Source organism: Rutilus rutilus, assembly GCF_951802725.1.
Source record: "Rutilus rutilus genome assembly, chromosome: 6".
In the NCBI taxonomy this organism is placed as follows: Eukaryota; Metazoa; Chordata; class Actinopteri; order Cypriniformes; family Leuciscidae; genus Rutilus; species Rutilus rutilus.
In genome coordinates this window covers 46,450,546-46,471,377 of record NC_140214.1, presented here as the reverse complement: position 1 = coordinate 46,471,377, position 20,832 = coordinate 46,450,546, and the positions used below count along the sequence as shown (strand labels likewise).

At 40.4% G+C, this 20,832-nt stretch overlaps 1 protein-coding gene across 1 annotated transcript; it reads left to right on the top strand.

Annotated features, from left to right (window-relative positions):
• The first annotated feature begins 900 nt into the window (after positions 1 to 900).
• On the top strand, positions 901 to 17,638 carry LOC311291404 (uncharacterized protein). The gene is made up of 3 exons (XM_084410422.1): positions 901 to 1,007; positions 13,423 to 13,680; positions 13,759 to 17,638. Exons 2-3 carry the CDS (start codon positions 13,602 to 13,604, stop codon positions 17,550 to 17,552), a joined length of 3,873 nt encoding a protein of 1,290 aa, XP_084266548.1. The 5' UTR covers positions 901 to 1,007; positions 13,423 to 13,601; the 3' UTR covers positions 17,553 to 17,638.
• The last annotated feature ends 3,194 nt before the right edge of the window (positions 17,639 to 20,832 follow it).

Genomic DNA, 20,832 nt, shown 5'->3' with positions numbered 1-20,832 from the left:
GTAAGATCTGTAAAGCGATACATGTACGATTATTACAGTTAATTCAAAGCACATTGTTATATAGGCCTACAAGAATAAGACCCTTGCCAACATTACCAAATTTAGTTATTAATGATTGTACTTTAGTTGACAATAAATGTAATATTAAATATATTAATGATGCTTTGAAATCTAAATAGTTGTTTGATTATAACAGAGGATTGTGTGTAAAGGTTACGAATTTGTTTTAGCATTGTCCATAGAAAAAACACATTTTAAATCCATTAAATGGCTCATTTCCCCAAAGGTCAAGGAGACTCACTTTAAAATAATCTACAGTATAAGATATACCCGGTGGCTGACTTTCTTAGAAAAAGATTCAGATTTGATGTAGACCCTTGTGTATTTTGTGAGACTCTGGGATACACGTTCTGTTTTTGCCCAGCGTCCAGCAGCTTCTGGTCACTTAAGACTGATAATATCCCTACTCTCACCTTGCCACACATACTCTTTTATATGGATACTGTAGATTCATCAGTAGGAAACTGCTGTTTTGATTGATCTCCTCTTGTGTTTGTGCCGCTCCAAATGTTCATTTTATTCTCTTTAGCCTTTTTGCTTTTGACTTGTGTATTTTGAAGTAGCTCCCCCTCTTTTTTGTTTTTTGTTGTTGTGTTCTGCTTGGTTAATACTTTTTGTGTATTGACGTCTGTATATAAGCGCATGTATTCTCCTTCCCCTACAACAGTTTTGTGTGCTGCTGTTTTTTGTAAAAAAAAAAAAAACCACGGATCATCTAGCAGGGGGCGCCACACACACACACACACACACACACACACACACACACACACACACACACACACACACACACACACACACACACACACACACACAGGTCAGCTCCTCATCCTCCAGTACAGCAGGGGGCGCTGCACACACACGGGTCAGTTCACAGTCAGTCCGCTAGTGACTCACCCTGAAGAAGCAGCTCTTTAACTGAAGATGAGGACAGGTTTACTGCAGCTCAGGTACATATCAGTTATGTTTTTCAGTGTTTCACACAGTGATAATGCTGCAGGTGTGAGTGTATGTGTGTGTGTGTACGCTCGTGCGCGCCTGTGTGTGTGTGTGTGTGTGTGTGTATGCTCGTGCGTGCGCGCGCGCGTGTGAGTGTGTACGCTCGTGCGCGCGCGTGTGTGTGTGTGTGTGTGTGTGTGTGTAGTCGGAACTGTCATACGGAACCAGTATGGTTATCTTCTCACTGCTACGGTTAGTGCTGCCGGCAGAATGCAGTCTTATTCGAGAAAAATAACTGAAAAGATATGAACTGAATTTAACAGAATCGCTTTTCTCAAGTGCAAACAGTTTCCAGTAAGAGCAAATAAAATGACCTTATCTATCTGAAGGCAAGCTCTTCTGACTTTAAGCTTACAAAACACAAAATAATGATCACAAATGCCACACAAAATATTCTCAATCAGCTGAAACAGGACTCTGAGTCTGTGAAGTATTGCACCGCACACAGTCGAGTACAGATACCGCAGACGTCTGGACTCTGGAGGTGTTCTTCACGCAGGAAAGCCAGTCAGTGGCAGAACACACTGGACTCTGGCGAACCCTTGCTGAACTGTCTTCTCCCCAAGTCCACACTGGATTAAGGACAGTATTTACACACTTCTGGCCACACACACTAAAACACACTAACATGCGCCAGGATTCCAGTTTTGGATGGGCCTTAAACTAAAAACGTTAAATTAAAAACGTTATCCAATCACTGTTTAACTTAATAAAAATGACTGACAAATATACTGTTATATTATCTGTCTGTATACATAATATAGATTTTAATAGCTTGATGCTCTTTAAATATTTTGTTGCGTTGTAAAACGTTCCGGTGCATATATAGGACGGACCTATTTTGTATAAATTGTATCTTAATTTTGATCAATGTTTTATCAACCAATTGACCCTCAGACGGTCAATTTTCGGACGGACATTTTCTGTTTTGAATTTCTAAAAATCACAGCTTCATCGGGATGTTACAAAACTTGGTGACTTTTATGACATTAGGTATGTGAACACACAAAAAAAATTAGGTCATGAGCCGAGCATGCTAAGTCGTCGTAAAAAAAAATAGTCACACTTGTGGTCTTCGGTCAAAAATGACCCCCATAGGAAATGAATGGGAAATTGACAAAAAATAAAAAAATCCCAACATTTTTTAAATAATAATTTTTAGATATTATTTTACATAAAGTGTTATAATTGAATGAATTGCATTTTTTGTTACAAATTCTGTAAAAAAAAAAAAAAAAAGTAAATGTGTCCATAAACAGCTGGGGAATTCACATGCCTCTCCATAGAGAGCTGTACATGCCATCTAGTGGTTACACAATGGTTCTACACTTTCTCTCCATACTCTCACCAGATGGTGCTAATCTGCTTAAAACATTTTTTTAAAGGAGTCATAATGTTGTGTTACCTTGGATACCCAAATGCTCTATTATAGTATTTTAGGCACTTCTAAAAAATAAAAGTGGAAAAAAAAATCAACACAGAGCCCCTCAGACCCTTATTTCTAAAGGCATTATTGTCTCGCGAGATCTGATGCGATGTTTTGGCTGTCGTGGACGGTCATTATAATAATGCAAATGAGGGGCGCATTGATTGGTTGCAGGAATGTATTTTACTACTTCCAAGCGGTACAAAAACATAGACAAAATACTGCAATAGCTCAATAAATGTGACGGTACTTATTGTTAGTGAAATTGTAATCACAACCAAAGAAAAAAGAAAAAATACACCATTGCCAGATACATTCTTACAGAAGCCCCACTAACTGAAAGCTATTTTCAAACTGCATGTTTTGCATGAGTTTGGCTAATAATGTTTAGTGGTATATTGTTTTCATACTTGCATTTAAACAGTTTTAGCCACTGAGCATGGACTCCTGTACCGTCACTACTGTAGCTGCTAGTGTAAAACAAAGTGGAAAGATGTGGCTAGCATTCGTAGAGTCCATTCCCCGTGTTTACCTCGAAGGTAACGTTACATACAATAGCCGCATTAGCAGTTAGCTGCTATTTGTTAACCACAGTAGAGCAATAAAAACACAGTCTTACCTTTTCAATTTCTGGCAAGTCCCTGATGGTTGGGATGGCACCTTTTCCCAAACGGAGCTTCGAGGCCAAGTTCGCCTGATACTGCCCCAAATTTGTAAAAGATTCCGGTGTAAAATGTTTAGCACACACACCTAACGATACGCCACTTGAAAGAGTTGTTGGGACAGCGTCATTAAAAATGAATTTCATCCACTGTTCCCTGATAGTTTCGTCCGTTTTTGGTAGATAAAACACATTTGCATGTTGTTTGTGGCAGTCACCCACAGAGCATCTCAGGTGTGCACTCGGTTTCTCCATCTTTCTCGAGTCAACTAAACTGAATCTGAGGGGGAGAGGGGGAGAGGGGCGGGCTTCCCGCGGCATAGGTTTGCGGTGTCCATATTTGGTATATCCTCCCCCGTCTTGACGTCAAGAAGGGGAAGAAATCAAAATCTCGTTTTTTCGTGCGCGTGCACGTGGCCTATTTTACAAACCCCGAGGTAAACAAACGCTTCACTTTTAATCATCGGCTTCCCGGCCAGTGTACAATCATTATGCAATCATAACATACATTGATTCTCGTGGAAAAGTGAAATTTCTACATTATGACTCCTTTAAAGGCCTAGACTCTATATTAAACTAAGATACTGCATTAAAAAAAAAATATATATATATATATATATATATTTTTTTTTTTTTATTATTTTCAATGGTAAAAATAGACCATAAATATTGCATAAATATTAATAAATTCAATAAAATTCTGTCAAAATACAAAATGAAAAAGAAAAAAATATTATAGAGCAAAAATAAATTGCATTGGTTTTACTGGGATGGAGGAAGTTTCATTTTTAGGTGTCCGGTCACTTCTGACCGGGAAGGCCCAGGATGTGACTCTGAAACGAAGACCGTATGAGGGTTAATAAATAAGAAGCAAATATATAGCAGATAATGTAATAAGGCGTCGATTTGAGAAATAGGCTATATATTATAGAAAGCTTGCAATGTCTAGGCCTACTTTTAAATGAAAATATTCAAAACCAAAGGCAGGGATGTGATTTTTCCGGATTAATCCGGAATTCCAGATTTTCCAACCTGATAATGTGACCTACGTGAATCGTGCAGATCTGTAAAAAAAAAAAATCTCACAGCCGTCACCATGGTAACCCGGGACAGAACCACAATCGCCGTCCCCGCGCAACAGGGCCACACCGGGCGGTTTTTCACATCAGTTTGGGTGACAAATTCATCTGAAGCCTATTTCATAGCTTAATGTGAGGGACAGAAGTCTATTTACATCAATAAAGTATACGGAAACTCGTTTCCCTCCTCTGCGGCTGTCACTCTCCATTCAGTATTCAAACAGCGCGCGCCTCTTCCGGTTACAGCAGGATGCACGGTAAAACTCTCTCCAATATGATATCCACATTATAATGCTTGATCTGTAGAGAAAAGGCTGTGGATTTGCATACAATGACTTTATTTTGTTTGAGTTTGTTGCTGTTTTTAAACGACTCGCTACCGTGTGCTTGTTAGATCACACACATCACAAGGACTATGAATCGGCATCAAACACACAATAACTGGAATTTAAAACGGCGAGCGGTTGCCGTGAAATGAAAATCTAGTAGTCGACTAGAAAAAAACTTTAGCCGGAGGCAGCCCTTATTCCACATATTTTCAAACCTGCTGGCCCTTCTGGGTCGAGCGAGCGGAATATATTCAGAAATGCTCTCCACTCACGAACTCTGATCGAAACCCGAACCACTGTCTGCTGAACCTGCGCAGAAACATCAAAATAGACATAACCAGCTTTTTAAAAAAAATTTAAAACTAAACATTAAGACTATTTTAGCACAAAGTATGAGCTTATTGATCATTTTTTATAATTCTTGACAAAATTAGAATATATGAAAAAAAAAATTTTTTTTGAAGAAAAGTTTTGGGTGGGCCTGTTGAAAAGTGGGTGGGCCTGCCGTGCCAGGCTCACACACACACACACACGCGTCACAGCGTTTCGCTAGCACTAAAGAGTCTCTCCCAGTGGGAGCTTGTGCCTGGAATACATAGCCAGTTTTCTCAGCCTTGGAAAGTTATTCATTTCAGCATTCACTAATATTAAATTATAAGTTTAAATTCACTTAAATTATAAGAAAATTGTATTTGTTAACATTAGTTAATGCACTGTGAACATAAACTACGAACAGCTGTATTTTTAACAAAGATGAACAAATACAGCATCAGATGTATAGCTCATGCCTCATGGTTAGCTCATGTCAGTTAATACATTACACAACGCAGGGCTCTACGCTAACCTTTTTCCCAAGGAGTACATGTGCTCCTAAATGAAAAAATTTAGGACCACACAAAGAAATATAGGAGGACAGTGAAAAAAATTGATTCAACTGCTGAATTCATATGGATTAGTTTTATGATCTTTTTATGAACTTTTTTCGAAGCATCAAAGTGGTAGTTGTGTTTTTTTTTTTTTGCGAATTGCGAGATATAAAGTCAGAATTCTGACTTTTTTTCTCACAATTGCGACTTTATATCACGCAATTCTGACATCTTTTATCAGAATTGTGAGATATAAACTCACAATGTTTTTTGCCACAACAGCTGATTTCATTAATGACTGGAAGTTGTGCAGTGCGTGTCTAGAAACAACATACTTCCCACAAGACCACACGGGAGAGCTCATAGCACAAGGCCTTAGGGAAGCGCTTGAATGTTGGGGACTGAAAGAAGCGAACATGACCTGCATGACCACTGACAGTGGGGCTAACATGGTGAGGGCCTTGGAGCTCAATAGCTGGACACGTCTACAGTGCTTTGGGCACAGACTTCACCGAGCTATTGGTGAGTGAAACTAAAAATAAAATATTGTCACTGGCATTTAGAAGTTTGCTTGTAATACTAAATATTTACTAATAAAGGTACATTAGGATTATTATTCAAATGTTTTTTATATGAAAAAATATGGTATTGTGTTGTAATTGGTATTGTATGGTATTGTAGCACAATTTGTTTGGTTTCAATAAAATATTACAAATTACAAGTGCATAAAAATGTAAATAAATCTAATCAATGAATGTTTTTTTTTTTTTTTTTTTTAAGTGCCAAAGACCCTCGTGTTGAACGCATAACATCTATCTGCAAGAAAGTCGTCAGTACATTCTCTTTCAGTTGGAAGAAAAAGAGGGAATTAAATAAAGCTGAAACTACCTCAACATAAACTCATCACTGAATCCCCTACACGATGGGGCTCCAGACATGATCGAGAGAGTGCTTGACCAGGAAAAGGCCATTTCGCAGGTCCTGAAGGCAGACCGGAAGGCGAGGCATTTGGTCCCATCATGGCAAGACATTGATATGATGGAGTCTGTGAAAAAGGCAATGAGTCCACTGAGAGACTTCACTGATGCACTCTCCGGTGAGGACTATGTGAGTCTGTCCTATGTAAAGCCAGTGCTTTCCCTGTTGAAAGTCAACATCTTGAGCCTGAATGATGATGACACTGAACTAACAAAAACAATGAAGCAAACAATTCTCAATTACCTCTCTGACAAATATCAGGATCCCACCACTGATGACCTGTTGGATATGGCTATTCAAAACCCAATACATTGATACTACAGCGACAAGATAGAGGGAATACAAGCCAGATCTGTATCTGAGCTGGAGTCTTTGCTGACCGTACAGTATCCAGCAGCATCGGTTCAACAGCCTACATCCGCCTCCACATCACAGAGCCCTGACGCAGAACAAACCCCACACAAGAAAGTAAAGAAATCATTTGCCAGCTTTTTGAAAACCTCAGGTGGTGTTTGTTGTGCATCTGCAATTTCAGGATCAACTTCCTTTTCTCTAAAAGAGGCAATAGAAGGGGAATTGAAGGGATACGTGTCCATACCAAATGCAGAAAGTGAGGTGAATCCCTTGGAATGGTGGAAAGTCCATGAGGCAAACTTTCCAAGAGTTAGCCAACTTGTTAGAAAGTACTTGTGCATTCCAGCCACAAGTGCTCCCTCAGAAAGAGCTTTTAGCACTGGTGGCAATATTGTCACATGCCAGAGGGCAACTCTCAAGCCAGATAAAGTCAATCAACTGGTTTTCCTCTCTAAAAATTTGTGCTTGGGATCAGTCATACTTTACGTTCTTAGGATATATACTTTACACAAATAAGCTGCTAAGTTTAAAAGAGTCAGGATTCATGTTTGCACCTTTGGTTGATTGTTTGGTTCTGAATCACATTGCACTTTTTAAAAAAAATACTTAAGCGATTATAAAAGGTAGTTTACATTTTGTATTTGACTTTTCTTTATTAAGCTATTTATTGTGTTGTGTTTTACCTTTTGAAGCAAATGCTATAGTCTCTGACTGTACTTACATTTATAACTAGTTACATTTTATTTAAACATTTTTATTTAACCTTTTTAAAATAAGCTTACATTTTTTTATTGTTTTTGATGCATCTGTTTATCTATATTTTTCATGCTAGATGCTACCTCAAAAAAATAGAAAGAGAAAAACATGCTGACAAGGGTTTTGCTCAGGGTTTACAGCTGTTCCCAATGTTTGATTTTTTTTTAAACAATGTTCATTTAGTGATGAAAAGTCTTTGATTGTAATGCAAGTCCTGTTGAATGTTCTTACTTTGCACAATTGCACTTCCATTAAATATACACTTGATTAAAATATGCTACTTTGCCATTTTTCTCCCTTTTATGTTTTGTTACCTTGTATGGCTATATTTTTTTAAATGGGGATATTAGTTTGCTTGTATTGCGGCTCAGTAATTTTCAAAATAGTCTTAAAAATCAACATGAAAAAGAATCGTGATAAAATCGTGAATCGTGATTTTTCCTGAAAAAATCCCCACCCACCACCATATTCAGTTATTCAACATATAAATCCACTATGAAGGAAGCAAGAACATTTTTAATGAAAACATATACATCCACATCATAGAACATTCATTTCAACTTGGACATCTGACAAAAGGGAAGTGAAAATCCCAAAAGGTTTATGACCCTTATCAGACCTTCATAGACCTTCAACGTCATATAAATAACTGAAAATCACAGAAGAAAATATGTCCTTTTGAACATTGACAACTGGCAAACTATTGAAAGAAAGATAAAATCACTAAAGCTGTGCCATGTCCTTTCTTAATAAACATTTTACTGTTGAGATGTATCACTTGTGGCAGTGGCAGCTGCTCTAGACTGTTTTGCCTCATAGGTAGCTGACTTGGCATTCCTGAGAAGCTTGTCGCTGAAGTCCTCCATGTGGCAGACAGTGCCCTTAGCAGCCATGCTCACCTTTTTCATAACCAAAGCACTGATCATATATCAGTGCTCAGGCTGGCTCTGTATTGGGTCTTGTTCTTGGTAACAAGACTGAAAACCCTCTCACAGTCAGCATTGCTATGGAATATTTCTAGTACTCCAAGTATGACTGCTGAGAGCTTGGCGAAGACCTCCCGGCCCTCCCCTCTTCAACAGGCCGATGTCTCTCCAGGCCTCATCAATATGTTTCCTGAGGATGCTGGAATCAAAGCTGGTGGTTTGATACATCCTGAACTCATCCTCTACCTGATCCACTGTTACACTGCCCGACAAAATGGAAGGAAAGTGGCTGATGAAGAAGTTAACAGAACAGAATATCACTTCTCTATGTCGGCCACAACAGCATGCATAAGCAGCTCATCCCCAAATGGAAATTTGGAAAGCATGTAGTCAGCTGCAGATGAAAAGAACTTCCTCACATCCCTATAGAATGGCTTCAGCTCTAAGTTACCCTGGCTTTGGATAAAGACTTGGGTCTCATGCCCAATTGAGAGTTCCTCGTCAGGCAGCTGCTTTTTACCTGTGATGGTTGGCCTGATACCTCTACCAATTTCCTTCAACATAGTGATGACATGCTCAGGCTTACAGAATGAAAGCAATATCTTTTGCAGTTGCAGCTCCAAAGTTGGAAGCAGAATATGTAAGCATGGCTCATCTTTTTGAAGAATTTGGTTGCTGATGTCAAAGACTGGTATGACCCTCTTCAGAAAGAGTGAATACACCTTTGAACAAAGGGTTGGTAAGGAACTGAATAACCTTTTCAGGTTTTGTCAGATCCTTTTTCTCTTCTTTCTCTGTTCTTTCCGCCTTTGTTTTTTCTTTTTCTTTTGCAGCTCTTTTTCCAATTTCGTTTTGCTTGAAGAGGAAATTGGTCAAGTCAAACTCTGCAGAAAGATGTCCAGGAGCTTTAGGCTTATGGGTAGGACTAGGTGGAGGTGCAGACAGCTTTGGTAGCATAGAGGATAGCTTGACCTGCACTGTAGCTGGCATGCTGGTGGAGGGTGTGGCATTTGCGCCTGGGTAGTACCAGGTGGAAGCTTTGGCAGATTGGAGGAACCTGAGGACTTTGTCCTCTTTTTCTTTCCTGCATCCACCTCATTACCAAATAAAACAGTAAGAGCATCCCACTGTTGCAGTAAACGGTTCACACACTGCCCCAGAGACAGCCACCTTGTGGAGGCCAGCTTGAGGATCTTTCTCACCTCTGTGTCACACATGATTTGAATATCACGTAGGCTTGACTTTCTCTTGCTGCTTTTGTCTAGATAGTAATAGATGGTAATGAGGAAGTCTTCGATGTTCACACTAAGCTGCCTGGATGCCCTCTCTGCAGCTAGATGTATCAGGTGGCAGGGACAACCAACTAGGTAGATATGCGGATGTTGTGCCTTCAAAAAAGCTGCTACACCTTTCCCCCAAACCTTGCATAACTGCAGCATTGTCAGCTGCAAGGCTGACACAATTTGACCATGGTATGCCTCTCTTTGTCAGTTCACCATCAAGCAATTCAAATATTGCTCTCCCAGTAGACTCTCTTGATTCACAAATCTTGAGCAACATCACAACTACCCTACCTAGACTGGCATTAAAAACCTTCACTACAATGGGGTACATTTTTATGTCCTCCATATCTATGCTCCCATCTGTAGCAAGGCTGTATGGAGAGTGCTTCATTGCTTCTGTAATGCACTCATCATCATGCCAGGCCATTGTTTTTACTATGGCAGCAGTCTTAGTTCTGCCACAGCCATACTGTTTGGCTATTTCACTATCAGGAAACATTTTCTTAAACAGTGGTCCGGCATGGTCTGCAGCAGCTAATGGCAGGTTGTGTTCTACAATGAATATAATGTAAAGGGTTTCTGCACGGATTGGTCTCAAATCTTGTGGTTGTACGAAGAATGAGTTAATTATAGGCACTGAGTCTGTAGCAGACACAATTTTTAAATGTTTTTCCCCTCCACGTGCCGTCGACAGTCTGCAAAACGCATACGTATACACACACACACACACACACACACACTAAAGCTTCTCTTCATAATTTTAGGTTAGACTGTAAAATTGATTAGGTGCACTACTATGCTATACTTCTTTTCAGTACACTTAATTTTTTTTGTTCATGATCAATATTTAATTGTATGTTATGTATGCTTATATAAACTAATAACCATAAATGAATTGTATTCAATTGTTTAATTAAAAGGGAACCAACCATTCATATGATAGCTATATTATTACCTGTAACTCCTTGGTGGCTAATGTCAAAATTATAATTACACGAAGTGCAAAAGGCATGATTGGGCAGTTTAGAGGGGTGGAGGCAGGGCCACTGCTCCTGATATTTTGTCAGGAACTTCTGAGGGGCACAGACCCGCTTCTTTTTAGGTTTGCTGCATTCTCTCTCCCTGTCAGTGTCCTCGTCTGACGCCATTTTGATTTACTGCAAGGCACACACATACAGCATCCTCTTAACATCATGTAGGCCAGGGGTTGGGAACCCTTCTTGTCCAAAGAGCTATTTTTTTTATTTTTGGTTAATGCATGATTTTTCCAAAAGAGCCTCAGTAAAAAATAATCTAATATTATTATTAAAGACATACTTTTTTTTCCAATTAAATTTCCAACAGTAGCCTAAGCTTTAGTTGTCCATAGACAACTAAAAACAAATATTCAGCAAACAATAAATAAGTTGCAATATGGAATTAATTGTGCAGGGCTTTCACAGTGAGGTTGAGTTACTGATGAGCATAAATCCTCTTCGTGTGTGTCTGTGAGAGAGAGAGAGAGAGAGAGAGAGAGAAAATGCACACAGTACTTACATTTACTGTGTTTACGTGAATACTCGACTTGGCATTTTGATATATTTCTGTGTTTATTTGGCTGTTTAGGCGCGCAACCGAAGACAAAAGCTGCTTGTCCGCGTTGCGCTCGGAGCGCGCGTGCGGCATGGCATCCTGTAAGCAGAATTCAGTTCTCTTTCACGACTTATCGCGCTTTTAACCCTCTGGGGTCTAAGGTGTTTTTGGGGTCCTTGAGATGCTTTGACATGCCCTGACATTTGTGCTTTTTTCAGTTGCTTATAAACATTAATGGCAAAGGTGTAATTACACTCTTACAGCTATTATGGTAGCCCACAAACAGGGCTACCATAATATGTTAGCAACATGTATGTACATGTTTGTATTTTTGAGAAAATAATGGTTACAGTGGCCACCGCCGCTTCAGAGCCCGCTGCCAGCCTGGAGGCCTTCCCCAAGCCCCACCGCCCTGCCGGCACCGCTTGCTGTCTGCTCCGCCCACCCTGGGACTCATGAGACACTGGAGCCCGACTGGTCGGTCCCCCGAGCTGCTGTCTTTTATATCACTGTATTAGTCCATTAAAGGAGAACTCCGGTCAATTTTAACATTGAGCTCATTTTTTTGTGCTAATGTGAGTGATTCCTTCTGAGTGATCACGGGTGAATCTGACTGCAGTAGATGTGAAAGATATTAATAAAAATGATGTTATTTCAGCCAGCGCACATTCACCCGTGATCACTCAGAAGGAATCACTCACATTAGCTGTGCACTTGTAATGACACATCAAGGATGTTAAGAGGCTAAAAGCTGGTTTAAAACTTGCCCCATTGAAGTCAACAGGGTGCAAATTTTAAAAAGAGGTTAACACGGTGTAGGCAACACCGATTTTTGTTGTTGTTCTCTGTATTGACAGCACTCCAAATTTACAAAAAAATTACAACAGGGGAATTCTGGAGCACGATGTATTGAATGAGTGAGTATCTCACCCATTGCTCTTAGAGTTCAAACCCGCGGGTTCGGGCCGGGTTCGGGTCAAAAATATAAGCAAATGACTCGGGTTGGGTCGGACCTCGGGCTTAATCTTTTCCGCTCAGTGAAAAAACAAAACAAAAAAAACACATTTATTAATCATCGCTGCTGTTCACCGTAAAGAAAGTCTGTCTGCTGCGTGCAACGTGCATCATGGAGAGGTGGGCGGGGGCAGACCTGACACCGCTGCGTGCACGCCTTTAGCCTGGAGAAAAAGATGGAGTTGGTGAAAAGTAAACTTGCCACAGGTGAATTCACAAATCTACAGTGAATTTACAAATCTACAGGAGTGGGAAAATCAGAGGTCTGGAAAGTGTTTGGAGTGGTGCTGGTGCTGGAAAGGCGTGAACATTAAAGGTTGATTCGAATTCCCGTCTGCTGGTCATGATAATACGTGTATGAGAAAAAAAAGGGCGCCGTCGGGCCGCGGGCCGGGTTCGGGCAGATAATTCATGTTTATGTGTCGGGTTACATCGGGTCCGGGCTTTAAAAGCCACGGGCCAGGTCGGGTCGGGTTGTAATTTGAGAACTCTAATTCTAATTCTCTAATTGCTCTATAGTCTTCTTCGTCAACAGCCATTTGCACCCCCTGCTGGTGAGGTGGACTGACAGCAGATGGAGATTATGAATAAACACACTGCTATTCCTGCAGTTCCCGGATGTGAAATGTTGAATTTTCTGATGAATTTGAACCACTGAATTTGTGGAAGAGAATTTGTAAAGAGAAATAAAATGAAATTGCCTGTCAAATATAATAGGGTGTATAAACAGTATTTAAAAATATAAACAGTGTATAAAAAAATAAACAGACCAAATATTTTGGAAGTGAAATCTGAACGGTGAATATGGATTACTGAATTTTGAATAATGAAAATGTGTGTGAATTTTTTTAATGGAATTATTCACAGCTTAAATATACAACCATGTTGAATTTCAGCCAATAAATATGCAAGCTCCAAAAATACAATGCATTAAAATCCAACCATGGTTAATGCAATGCATATTTTTTTCAACTCAACAAGCTTTTTTGTTTCAAATACATTTGTCATTATTTTATTTCTATATACTTGACTAGATTGAGTGTGTAGGAAATGGGCAGTATTGCTTGGATTATTTGCTGCATACTAAATACTAATAATGTCTTTCTAACTTTACTCCAACAGTTCAAATTTACGCAGCGATTATGATTCACATCTGCGGTGAAGCCATAGAAGTTCATCGGTAAATACAGGAACATTCCCACCTTTTTACAAGTGAACAAACCACTCGGATGTGCCATAAAACACATTACAGAAGAAATAAGTCCAGTTCAAACAAATACTGAGGGTATACAACTGCAAACATGGAAATGGAGGTTGTCAAAGAGGAGAGTGACAACATGAGTGAGGCATACAAAGATGAAGATACAGAGGAACAAAGAGGTTAGTGTCCATTCCTGATTCTTTTCACTTTCATTTAAATTTTCAGCTTAATTTGACTTGTGTACATCTCCATTTTAGACCTGGTGGAAGTTAAAGAAGAAAGTCAAGAGCTGAATGAAGTGGAGAAACAGGTGGAAGTTAAAGAAGAAAGTCAAGAGCTGAATGAAGTGGAGAAACAGGTGGAAGTTAAAGAAGAAAGTCAAGAGCTGAATGAAGTGGAGAAACAGGTGGAAGTTGAAGAAGAAAGTCAAGAGCTGAATGAAGTGGAGAAACAGATGGAAGTTAAAGAAGAAAGTCAAGAGCTGAATGAAGTGGAGAAACAGGTGGAAGTTAAAGAAGAAAGTCAAGAGCTGAATGAAGTGGAGAAACAGGTGGAAGTTGAAGAAGAAAGTCAAGAGCTGAATGAAGTGGAGAAACAGGTGGAAGTTAAAGAAGAAAGTCAAGAGCTGAATGAAGTGGAGAAACAGGTGGAAGTTAAAGAAGAAAGTCAAGAGCTGAATGAAGTGGAGAAACAGGTGGAAGTTAAAGAAGAAAGTCAAGAGCTGAATGAAGTGGAGAAACAGGAGTTTGTCACAGGAGAGCATTCTTCTAATAGCTCACAGATTGAAACGCCTGGAGGAGATGTTTTCACCTGCCCAGAATGTGGAAAGAGTTTCAAAGTAAAAGGACGCCTTAAGGCTCACATGAGAGTTCACACTGGAGAAAAGCCGTACCCATGCCCTCTGTGTGGAAAGGGTTTCAGACATAAAGGACACGTCCGCACTCACATGAGAATTCACTCCGGAGAGATGCCTTTCAAATGCCATCAATGTGGGAAGGGCTTCAATGAAAGAGGAAACCTTAAGGCTCACATGAGAGTTCACACTGGAGAGAAGCCGTTCAAATGTGAGCAGTGTGGAAAGACATTCAAAACCAACAAAAGCCTTAAGACACACAAACAGAATGATACTGGTGAACGTGAAAGGCCTTATAGCTGCAGTCAATGTGGAATGAGTTTCTCACAGAAAAAAAACCTTTCGAAGCATGCACTAGTTCACTCTGGAGAGAGAGCTTTCACATGCCATGAGTGTGGAAAGAGTGTCAAACGTAAAGGAGAACTTCAGAGTCACCTGAGAATTCACTCTTCTGAGAAACCTTACACATGCAGTCAGTGTGGAAAGACTTTCAGATGGGCACAGAACTTCAAGAAACACATGCTCTCTCACGCTGGAGAAAGTCACCATACCTGTGATCGGTGTGGTGAACAGTTTAGTCTGGCAGAAAACTTGCAGACACACCTGAAAACCCATGCGGATGAGAGGCCTTTCTTGTGTTCCTTCTGTGGAATGAGATTTCCACGACTGGACTATTTGAAGGAGCACCAGAAATTACATTCAGGAGTGAGTGCTCATGTGTGCACTGAGTGTGGGAATATCTTCACTAGTGCCACCTGTCTGAAAGAGCACAGGAGAATACATGTAGTCGTAGGAAAACCTCACAAGTCAGGAGAGAAATCTCACAAGTCAGGAGAGAAACCTCACAAGTGTTCCCAATGTGGGAAGAGTTTCTCCCAGGCAGGAAACTTGAAGACACATGCGCGAGTGCACACAGGAGAGAAGCCGTACCCATGCCCTCTGTGTGGAAAGGGTTTCAGATATAAAGGACAAGTTTGCACTCACATGAGAATTCACTCCGGAGAGATGCCTTTCAAATGCCATCAATGTGGGAAGAGCTTCAATGAAAGAGGAAACCTTGAGGCTCACATGAGAGTTCACACTGGAGAGAAGCCGTTCAAATGCCATCAATGTGGGAAGGGCTTCAATGAAAGAGGAAACCTTGAGGCTCACATGAGAGTTCACACTGGAGAGAAGCCGTTCAAATGCCATCAATGTGGGAAGGGCTTCAATGAAAGAGGAAACCTTAAGGCTCACATGAGAGTTCACACTGGAGAGAAGCCGTTCAAATGTGAGCAGTGTGGAAAGACATTCAAAACCAACAAAAGCCTTAAGACACACAAACAGAACGACACTGGTGAACGTGAAAGGCCTTATAGCTGCAGTCAATGTGGAAAGAGTTTCTCACAGAAAACAAACCTTTCGAAGCATGCACTAGTTCACTCTGGAGAGAGAGCTTTCACATGCCATGAGTGTGGAAAGAGTGTCAAACGTAAAGGAGAACTTCACAGTCACCTGAGAATTCACTCTTCTGAGAAACCTTACACATGCAGTCAGTGCGGAAAGACTTTCAGATGGGCACAGATCTTCAAGAAACACATGCTCTCTCACGCTGGAGAAAGTCGCCATACCTGTGATCGGTGTGGTGAACAGTTTAGTCTGGCAGAAAACTTGCAGACACACCTGAAAACCCATGCGGATGAGAGGCCTTTCTTGTGTTCCTTCTGTGGAATGAGATTTCCACGACTGGACTATTTGAAAGAACACCAGAAATTACATTCAGGAGTGAGCGCTCACGTGTGCACTGAGTGTGGGAATATCTTCACTAGTGCCACCTGTCTGAAAGAGCACAGGAGAATACATTTAGTCGTAGAGAAACCTCACAAGTCAGGAGAGAAACCTTACAAGTGTTCCCAATGTGGGAAGAGTTTCTCCCAGGCAGGAAACTTGAAGACACATGCGCGAGTGCACACAGGAGAGAAGCCGTACCCATGCCCTCTGTGTGGAAAGGGTTTCAGACATAAAGGACACGTTCGCACTCACATGAGAATTCACTCCGGAGAGATGCCTTTCAAATGCCATCAATGTGGGAAGAGCTTCAATGAAAAAGGAAACCTTAAGGTTCACATAAGAGTTCACACTGGAGAGAAGCCATTCAAATGCCATCAATGTGGGAAGAGCTTCAATGAAAGAGGAATCCTTAAGGCTCACATGAGAGTTCACACTGGAGAGAAGCCGTTCAAATGTGAGCAGTGTGGAAAGACATTCAAAACCAACAAAAGCCTTAAGACACACAAACATAACGACACTGGTGAATGTGAAAGGCCTTATAGCTGCCATCAATGTGGAATGAGTTTCTCACAGAAATCAATCCTTTCGAAGCACGCACTAGTTCACTCTGGAGAGAGAGCTTTCACATGCCATGAGTGTGGAAAGAGTGTCAAACGTAAAGGAGAACTTCAGAGTCACCTGAGAATTCACTCTTCTGAGAAACCTTACACATGCAGTCAGTGCGGAAAGACTTTCAGATGGGCACAGATCCTCAAGAAACACATGCTCTCTCATGCTGGAGAAAGTCACTATAACTGTGATCAGTGTGGTGAACAGTTTAGTCTGGCAGAAAACTTGCAGACGCACCTGAAAACCCATGCGGATGAGAGGCCTTTTTTGTGTTCCTTCTGTGGAATGAGATTTCCACGACTGGACTATTTGAAAGAACACCAGAAATTACATTCAGGAGTGAGCGCTCACGTGTGCACTGAGTGTGGGAATATCTTCACTAGTGCCACCTGTCTGAAAGAGCACAGGAGAATACATTTAGTTGTAGAGAAACCTCACAAGTCAGGAGAGAAACCTCACAAGTCAGGAGAAAAACCTCCCAAGTCAGTAGAGAAATCTCACAAGTCAGGAGAGAAACCTCACAAGTCAGGAGAAAAACGTCCCAAGTCAAGAGAGAAACCTCACAAGTCAGGAGAGAAACCTCACAAGTCAGGAGAAAAACCTCCCAAGTCAAGAGAGAAATCTCACAAGTCAGGAGAGAAATCTCACAAGTGTTCCCAATGTGGGAAGATTTTCTCCAAGTCAGGAAACTTGAAGACACATGCACGAGTGCACACAGGAGAGAAGCCGTACCCTTGCCCTCTGTGTGGGAAGAGTTTCAGCACATCAGGCGCTCGAAAGAGACATAGCACTAATAACTGTCCAAAGCTTCCAATGTGAGCACGCTTCGTTTCAACCCTGAACTCTTTCAGTGCATGGGTTTAAATTCAGGTAAACTGGTTCCAAATAATAAAGTTAACGTTCACAAGTTTTTGTGCATTCAAAGTATTTTTTTTGCTATTGAAAAGATACGCATAAAGAACTTAGTAGTGATCTTTCCAAGGTTAAAAGGGTTCCCTGTTGGAAGCGTGACCAACATCCCTGACAGTGTGTATGTATGATGAGCATGCTAATCACTCCTGTAAACCGGCTGAAGTGGCTCCCCACATTAAACTGAACTCGTTGGAACGTTGTGGGGTTTGGGGGGTTAGTGCGCGGATGAGGAGGAGGGAGGGTCTAGCTAGCCTCCGTTTTGTTTGACAATACTTCGAACGTCAACAAGAAGTGACGTCACCCAACATCACTTATACCCCTTTTCCACCAAGGCGGGGCCGGTTCGGAGTTGGTCCCAACTCGCGAACCAGTTCTTTGTGTTTCAACAGCCAAAGAACCAGTTCTCGGCCAGGAAAATTGGTTCCAAAGCGGCACCAACTCTTTGCTGGACTAGAACAGTTACTTTACCACGTCATGCTTACGTCGGTGGCTGGGGGCAGGGTTATTGTCGAACTTCTTCTCGAACGTAACTTCCGTCTATAGTAATCCAGACGAGCAGCACAAATGTGTTCTAAACGTCGTCTTCTGACCCCAATATAGGATCGCAAAGCCAGGAGAAACATTTGCAGAAAGACGATGTAGTCTGCCATTGTAATTGTTATGCTTGAAGTTGGGAAAGCTAAAGACATATGGCAACGTACACAGTGACGTAACAACGTCGTTTGCTGGGCTCTCTAGTCAGTGGAAAAACAAACAGGTTCTGAGAAGGTTCGCAAGTTGAACCAACTTTGAACCAGCACCAGTTCCGAACCAGTTCTTTTTTGGTGGAAAAGGGGTATTAGAGCACCTATAAGCCTACATGTACTGATGCATGTCAACTAAGTATGTCAATTTACAAAGATGAGGGTGTCTTTTTTCCATGGCACCCTCACCCCTGAACTATATAGAATGACTGAATAGCTCATGACGTCATAAACAGTGAAGCCACCGTACCGCCATATTGGTATTCAATTCAAATCAAATTTATTTGTATAGCGCTTTTCACAATACACATTGTTTCAAAGCAGCTTTACAGAAAGTGCATTTCAGAAATGTACATAGAAAAATAAAGTTAATTAATCATGTATTAATTTAGGGCATAACATCGCTGGCGTCGAGTCGTCTCTTCACGGGTGTTTGGGCATCTGAAGTCTCCATGAGAGGCTGGATACAAACTGGTGCTGACTAGTGTCCCGAGATAACAACAGAAAAGCAGATGGGAAATAATTAGCATAGCTGCTGTTCATAATATTAATGCATTTGATCCGATTTAACTGTAGTATAAAAGGTAATCATTATGTGAATGCTTGGCTAAAGAGATGCGTCTTTAATCTAGTTTTAAACTGGGATAGCGAGTCTGAGCCTCGAACAATATCAGGAAGGCCATTCCAGAGTTTAGGAGCTAAATGTGAAAACGCCCTCCCTTTTTTAGTGGACTTAGATATCCTAGGAATGACCAGAAGCCTCGAATTTAGTGATCAAGAGCGCGATGGATTGTAGGGCGATAGAAGATCTGTTAAATACACTGGAGCTAAACCATTTAGGGCTTTATAGGTCAGTAGTAATACTTTGTAATTGATACGGAACTTAATAGGTAACCAATGTAGAGATGATAGAATTTGTGTTATATGATCATATTTCCTTGACCTAGTAAGAACTCTAGCAGCTGCATTTTGGACTAACTGTAGCTTGTTTATTGAGGATGCAGGACAACCAGCTAATAAAGCATTACAGTAATCTAGTCTCGAGGTCATGACTGCATGAACTAACTTTTCTGCATCAGAAACTGATAGCATGTTACGTAGCTTAGCAATGTTTCTAAGGTGGAAAAAGGCAGTTTTTGTAACATATGAGATATGATTTTCGAAAGACAAGTTGCGGTGTAATATAACACCCAGGTATTTTACTGTAGTGGATAAAGTAACAGGACATCCTTCTAAATTAAAGTTGTATTGTAAGAGGTTTTGTGGGCAGTTTTTTGGACCAATAAGTAATACCTGAATTTAATAGCAGAAAAATACACGTCATCCAGTATTTTATATCTTTAACCCACTCTGTCAATTTAGATAATTTAGCGTTTTCATCTGGTCGTGATGAAATATATAATTGAGTGTCATCAGCATAACAGTGGAAATTAATTCCATGTTTCCTTATAATATTACCAAGTGGCATCATATATATTGAGAATAGCAGAGGGCCTAACACAGATCCTTGCGGCACTCCATAGTTTACTGATGTTATCTTCGATTTTTCCCCATTTAAACAGACAAAATAGTAACGGTCTGATAAGTACGATCTAAACCAGTTTAATGCCTGTCCCTGAACACCAGTGTAATTTTGTAGTCGATCTAGGAGTATTTTGTGATCTATAGTGTCGAACGCAGAGCTAAGATCGAGTAAAACTAGTATTGAGATACAGCCTTGGTCAGAAGCTAGAAGTAAATCATTTGTGATTTTAACGAGCGCAGTTTCAGTGCTATGATGCGGTCTGAATCCTGACTGAAATTTTTCATAGATATCATTTTCTTGCAAGAAAGAACACAATTGAGCGGACACCACTTTTTCTAGTATTTTAGACATAAATGGAAGATTTGAAATGGGTCTATAATTTGCTAGGTTATTATGATCTAATTGTGGTTTCTTAATGAGAGGTTTTATAACTGCCAACTTGAATATTCTTGGAACATGACCTAAAGATAAAGACGAGTTAATAATATTGAGAAGAGGCTCTTCCACTACAGGTAACACTTCTTTCAGTAGTTTAGTGGGTATTGGATCTAATAAACATGTTGTTGGTTTAGATGCAATGATAAGTTTATTTAGCTCTTCCTGTTCTATAGTTGTAAAGCGCTGTAACTGTTCTTGAGGGGCGATAATTGAGGCTGAATCATTAGACACCATTAAAGATTGTACATTTACAATTGTGTTTCTGATGTTTTCTATTTTCTCAGTGAAGAAATTCATAAAATCATTACTACTAAACTGTAACGGGATATTTTGTTCAGGTGATGTCTGTTTATTTGTTAGTCTAGCCATGGTGTTAAATAAAAACCTTGGATTATTTTGGTTATTTTCTATTAGTTTGCGGAGGTGCTCAGCCCTGGCTGCTTTTAGGGCCTTTTTATAACGTGACATACTGTCTTTCCAC

Coding starts and splice junctions, on each gene's coding strand:
- LOC311291404 (XM_084410422.1), top strand. CDS start 13,602: ATGGAAATGGAGGTTGTCAAAGAGGAGAGTGACAACATGAGTGAGGCA. Junction 13,681..13,758: donor AGATACAGAGGAACAAAGAG/GTTAGTGTCCAT, acceptor TCTCCATTTTAG/ACCTGGTGGAAGTTAAAGAA.